The 6,569-nt window shown below is 41.7% G+C and overlaps 1 protein-coding gene across 1 annotated transcript in view; it reads right to left on the reverse strand.

Moving 5' to 3' along the window:
* Positions 1-6,569, reverse strand: part of LOC145409063 (uncharacterized) — a 328,905-nt gene that overhangs the window by 143,775 nt on the left and 178,561 nt on the right. The window contains exons 6-7 of the mRNA XM_080279615.1: positions 5,202-5,483; positions 3,327-3,953 (exon numbers count right to left, since the gene is read on the reverse strand). Coding sequence (XP_080135741.1) covers positions 3,327-3,953; positions 5,202-5,483 — 909 coding nt within the window. The remainder of the gene's footprint in view (positions 1-3,326; positions 3,954-5,201; positions 5,484-6,569) is intronic.

Consider the following 6,569-nt stretch of genomic DNA (forward strand, 5'->3'; position numbering starts at 1 on the left):
CCATTGCATGTACAAAGACAAAAGTCGCTTTGTGAAATCTGGTGAAAAATTTTGCTGGAAGGCTCAGTTCTGGTGAGCTCTGCTTTGTCATACGAATGGTTGATAGCACTGACATGAGATGCCATTTGCTCTTGACGACGAGTCTGTGGATGCAAGGGTAGTTTTGGAAACTAAGTGAAACATACCTATATACTGTGTTTTTTGACTGCTACTTTTACGTAATGTATATGAACCGTTTCTCATGTGTCTCTTTCTTACTGTCCTGCCAGGAACACTGCAGCTCAGCTAAAGAACTGTCCTGAAATCAGTTTTCCTTCATTATTCATTTGACTTTTACTTAGTTTCAGTGATTCAGTCGGTGATTATTAGATCTGATTGTCATTATCTGTTAGTTATAAAAAACTGCACCTGTTTTACGAGTGAGGATAGAGTTACTGTATAATGATTATCGAATGTTTTTGTTGAGGGTCGAACTGCATCCCACAGGCTAAGATTAGAACACATAATCCAGACGAGCGACGTCTTTGCACAACTATTCGTGTGCTTCATTCTAGGCATAAATATTGCTTGCAGGTGCTCCATTCCATCGCTGTGATCATTTCCTGGTCCTGTACTGGTGTGCTAACACCAGGGTGACCTGAACGATGACCGCTCTCCGTTGTATCTTCCTCCCGAAATCGCCTATTCCACTTTTCTGCAGTTCTGCCTACACGAATGTTTCCGTTGTCTATTCAAGATTCTTTCCTCTGTTGAAAAAAATAAAAAGGCATATCAAGTCGTCTCTCATCTCCCTTGTAGTTGGATGCATATTGCTTTCCCTTTCCACACCAGTGTATTCACATATCCTAGATCTATTTGATTTTTTTTTAAATAACAGAATAGAGGAAGAAAAAACAAATGAAAAAAAAAATCCATACACCAGATTACTGGCATCCTCCATTCATAAAATATCTGTGACAGTTGAACTTGAACAGCTGTAGGTTGAAGTTTGGGGAAAACAACTCCGGGGAAGCGAGTTCCAGAGAGATGCAGTTCGGAGAATAAAAAAATTCTGATAGGCAGAAGTTCTGCAATATGGCTGCGGGACATTCCAGTCATGAGCACTACCAGATGCCTGTGTAGCGCGAGGGAAGGCATGGAGAGGTTGCACAATGGACTCAACTTCGTCTGAGCATTTGCTATAAAAATATCTGTAAAATAATGCATGGGAGGCAACATTGCTTCTTGCTTGTAGGGGAGGTAGTTTATAATAGCTTTGTTATTAATAATTCCAACAGCTTTGTTCTGAATTTTGTCTAGTTGTTCTAAAACAACCTCATCACAACCATTCCACAAGGGTGAGCAATGTTCAGGCTGAGAGCGCACATGACTTATAAATTATAGCTAACTGCTCCTCAGTGAAGACGTTACCGACTTTGTACAATACTCCAAGTTTCTTTGATGCGGGTTTAGCAAGTGATCTGACTTGAGACGTCCAGCTGAGGGCATTGCTAAGTGAGACACCAAGAATTTCAGTACCTTTGGAGATGGGAATATTAGTAACATTGAAGGTAATATACAAATCTGGCAATATCTGTCTATTAGCAGATTGTATATATTTGGTTTTACTAGCATTAAATGAGACAGTTGTTTTGTCCCCATTCATTGATTGTAGATAAGTCTTGATTTATGGAGATGGCTGCACTGATGTTCTGTGGTAAGGTGTAACGATCAAGCAGTCACACCTGACAGAATATGGTTCACATTTCGCTTCTCGGATACATCAATTTTCACGAATCGATTTTAAGGCTTCGGAATTTCCTGGGTTCATTTGTACGGTCATCCCATCAGCAGTAGATATGAAGCTTGAGAAAGTCAGGATAGGCAACCATGAATATGATAATGCAGCAGAGCTCTCGTTATGTTTCATGTGTTACATTTAATCTTCGGACGACACATCAACATGACTTTTGTTTTAGATTGTACGAAGGAAGATAATATATCAGTTGGTCAGCACAGATTATCAGAATCGTAGCCTTTTAGTTTCTCTATATTAGTTTGTAAAAGAAAGAATTTTGTGCTTGTAACCATAAGCAACTTAAGTCTTAAAGTTCCAATGGATGAAACATTATCAGTGGCACTTGATTAGTAGTTAGTAAGGCCTGTAAGTGCAATGGCCTTTACTATGAGTAGAGGGTTCGATCACAAAGAAGCTAATGCCACCATGAAGAGTAAGCTGGACACATACTCTTAAATGAACCCTATAGTGACAGACAAATAATTCAACCCGTTCGCTTGAATGTGATGAAAACGACTGAAATGCCTATCATTTTTCAAATATAGGTGATTATTTACATCTTATTCCACTACGTCAGGCTGAAGTATCTACGAATCCAGCAATGAAATGGAGGTAGGTGGGACGAGCGGACTTTAGTATATACTCGTAACTTGTCCTGGAGCATTTTTGGTTAACCTCCAGCTTCTACAGTTTGAAAGAGGTAGTATGTGCTTCGTTGTTGTTACCGTTATAAGGAACACTTCCAGCATATAATTCTTGATAAAGTTTGATGGCCAATAATATCATTAGTGTTGCTGGAACAATATACTGTGACATTATTCCTACGTAACTAGCTAAGAGAGAGAGAGAGAGAGAGAGAGAGAGAGAGAGAGAGAGAGAGAGAGAGAGAGAGATCTGTAGTTTCACTAGTTCTACTTCAATATTTTAACACCATGACTATGATGATGTCTAATTTCTGTTTACTCTAGTTTCCTTGAGATGATCTTAACTTGTGAACGTTCTGTCGTACTGACACTGAACGGGATAATGAAGGCTGTAGCCGCTATTATTTCTATAGCTCTATAAGTCCTCTTAAGTTAAACAAAATCGTCTGAGGACAGCATAGTTAAAATAAAAAATACATCACTGAAATGAGGTAGCACACTTATTAAGTCGACTGAAATGTACTATACTGTATTTTTCAAGTAAGTGGCCACTGTATCTACTGTCTGTACCTTAACGAGTTGACGTGGTACTGACACGTAATTCAGCTTAACCCGTTCAGTCCCGTGACTTTTTTTTCTGTGTTCTGATCTCGCCACCTCCAGATACGAATCTTCAAGTTAGGAGTGATCTATCTTGCTGAACAGGTAAATAGAGATTGTGGCTAATCCCTCTCATCTTAAATATCTCTCATAAGCTGAATTGAACTGCGTGAAAGCAGCAAGATTAAAATACAAAATACGTTAACAGATTAAAATGATTAACGTCCCTCATCGAGCTAAGCAATAGATCAATCCTGTCGGTGTTATTTAAGTGATACATCTAAAATAACAACAATGGTACTAACCGTGGTGGTGGGGCCCGGCGGGGAAGGCACCAGGGTGAGGACAGGCACCATGAGGCCAGAGCCAGGCCGCCAGTCCAACAGCATGAAGTCGAATTCACGCTGTCCGGTGGTGTCAACAAGGCCTCGGCCCCGCAGTCCCGGGAAATATGTGGGGCGCGTCACCCGCACCTCCACCATCCGTGATTTATTGTGTTGGGCCCCGGGGACTTGACGGCCGTCAGCCCCGGGGCCCGCCATGCCTCGTGACCCCATGATTCTCTCCAGGCGTCTTTCAAAATCCCGGCCTGCCCGAGCTGTGTCTAAGGTCTTCACCTCAAAATACAATCTCTCTCGCTCTGCCTCGCGATTTCTGTGCTCTGTAAGTTCTCTTTCCTCCCGCATCAGCAGGCTGCGTCCAGAGCCCCAGCCCCAGTCATGGTGAGGAATTGCATGAAGTGACCTGCTGAACCTGCGGGAGCTGTCTTCCTCACCTGACCTCAAAGGTTTAGCTCGTAGTTCATCACTGCTGATGTTAGTTGCTGCGCTGCCCATCTTGCGTAACCTCACTGCACCCACATTAGTCCTCAGCAGATGAGACAGTAGACTCACACTGTCATATACCAGCCTCGTTACCACGGACTCCCTCTGCTGTAACATGAGATAGTAAATTTTATCTGGCGGAACAGACCACAGACTGCCTGAGGCAACATACAGTACAGTCCTTGTTTAGAACAAAGGGCACAACCATTCAAAGCCCATGAATCTGGGACAGAATCAATGCATAGCTGCACTTGACAGGCTTGGCATCATCTAATGTTTGTTGGTGGCACTGGCATGAATGAACATAGGTGTCAAATATTAGCTGGAAGGACCAAGTAGCTGTAATGTATGAGCATAAGAAATTGTAGCTACACCTCCACTTCACTCAAACACTGTCCCAGGTTCATGTGTGGCCACTTGTACCTTCACGAGTAAAACTTGCCTGACACTACCTAACGGTATTATGTTCACGAACATTTCTCATTTCTCTCCGGAAGCCACAGAGTATCCTTCCTTTTCACACTTCTGTTGAGCACTTAATATTGCTAGCAATCCTTTATGCAAGTTTTTCATATAAAAACTTGTATCAGCCATTTTCCACCGTGATAATGCAAACAGTTTTAAAGCCTGTTATAATAAACCAAACCCTGTCAAGGACCCTAATTTGGTGGGCATAGGCTCCGAACACACACGCACACACACACACACACACACACACACACACACACACACACACACACACACACACACACACACACACACACACACACACACACACACCAAGCAAATTAGAGCAACGCATACCAAAAACAGTCAGAAACAGTACCTACTCCATTCCTAGCCTACGTAACCCTTTACTCAGCTATAATTCAACGCTGAGCGGTATCCTAGTTTCTCCTCTTGTACTTTCCCCTTACTTGCTGCATCTCAGTAGTCCCTTTTACATATTATGATCAGTGTACAATAAATAAGGCACGGTGCATAATATAAAGGACGAATATGAATGGGTGCTATTAGAAATGTGTTAAAATAATTACAAAACCTAATGAGGGCCAAGGTAATTTTACTTGTGTTATAACTTTTTAAATTCAAAAGGAAGGATCCTCATGTGAAATTTACTATAGCGTGCCGTCTTTAATTTAGTACGATCACAATTATGAGACTAAAACGCTCCTGAAAAATTTAAAAAACTTCAGAAGCTGAGGTTATAATTATTATTGTTACGCGTTATTATAAACTTTAGATACATGATTGCTATTTACAGGTCACTATTTACTTAACTAACCATATAACTCCTTGTCTGACTCAGCACAGATATATCACTACTCAGCATCAAACGCAGACCACCACGCCAACCTCCACACAATAACACACCTCATCACGCGCTGCAATATATGTAATACACATGTCCTTCACTACAACAACGACCCTCATATTGCAATACACAGACTCACACATGGTTATACACATGCCCCCCACTACAGCACGAACCCTCACATTGCAATCCACAGACCCAAACATGATCATACACATGTCCCTCACTACAGCACCAACCCTCACATTGCAATACACAGACTCAGACATGATCATACACATGTCCCTCACTGCAACACCGACCCTCACATTGCAATACACAGACTCACACATGATCATACACATACTTCTCACTACAGCACTATCCCCTCATTGCAATACACAGACCCACACATGATTATACACATGTCTCTCACTTCAGCAGCGCCCCCTCGTTGCAATACACAGACCCCTCAGTGCAGCACCGTCTCTCATTATAATACACTGACCTCATTCCTGCCTCCCACACCCGAATATATTATCCCTTCATTTGAATTTCGCCCCAGTTAGTTAACCCCTCACTACCATGGTCTCTCCTGAACTACTAAAATCACTTTGCAGAAGCAGAAATCCTATACGGGGTGTAATGCAGTGTTCTGACATATTCCGTGGGTGTTTCCTTGGGTTAGTCCCACATATACATGCTATATCAAGTAGAGGTTAATTCCCATTGGTCACAAAGATACACTATGGGGTGATTTGCAATCTCCAGACTATGGGGGAAGAAAATCATGCTATTGCCTGCATAAGGCTATTGACATTGCCTGACCTCGATGTTCTAGAACTGGGTAAATTGTGAACACGTCTTATTCTCTGTAACAGATGTTATGATTGGCCACCTCCAACTTGCAGAAGCACTCTAACAGTTTAGTAGTAAAACATGCAACCGTACGATACTTCACATTCCCAGTCACTCATTTGGCAGTTTCAGATATACGGTTAAGAAATTCTCTTGTATCTACCAGTCCGGGGCACAATGTCACCCTGTATTTTTACGAAGATCTAGCAGGCACAGTTTTGCTGATTGTGATGATCTATAGTGCATATCGTTATTAAGTATTATGTTCTCTTCACCATTAGGAATTGACTTGTAATTATATAACACATCTGACTACAAATGACCCAAGGTAATGGTCCCATAATTTCAAGCCATCGCAGAGAAGAAGTTTATGGACAATGTTTCTATTTATTTTCTAAGCTATACAAAATCGCTCGGCAGTACCAGGAAGGGAGTGGAATGAATCACTGCCCTTCCATTGCGACACAATCCCATATAATGCAACACACCACATATTGTCTCAAGGATTAATTTACCCTATCTTAGACGCTGCTTCTGCAGTATTTATGTCCACCTAATGTCAGCTTACGTTA

This window comes from Coenobita brevimanus, chromosome 79 (genome assembly GCF_032717465.1).
Source record: "Coenobita brevimanus isolate Jiangsu-jjx chromosome 79, ASM3271746v2, whole genome shotgun sequence".
Lineage (NCBI taxonomy): Eukaryota > Metazoa > Arthropoda > Malacostraca > Decapoda > Coenobitidae > Coenobita > Coenobita brevimanus.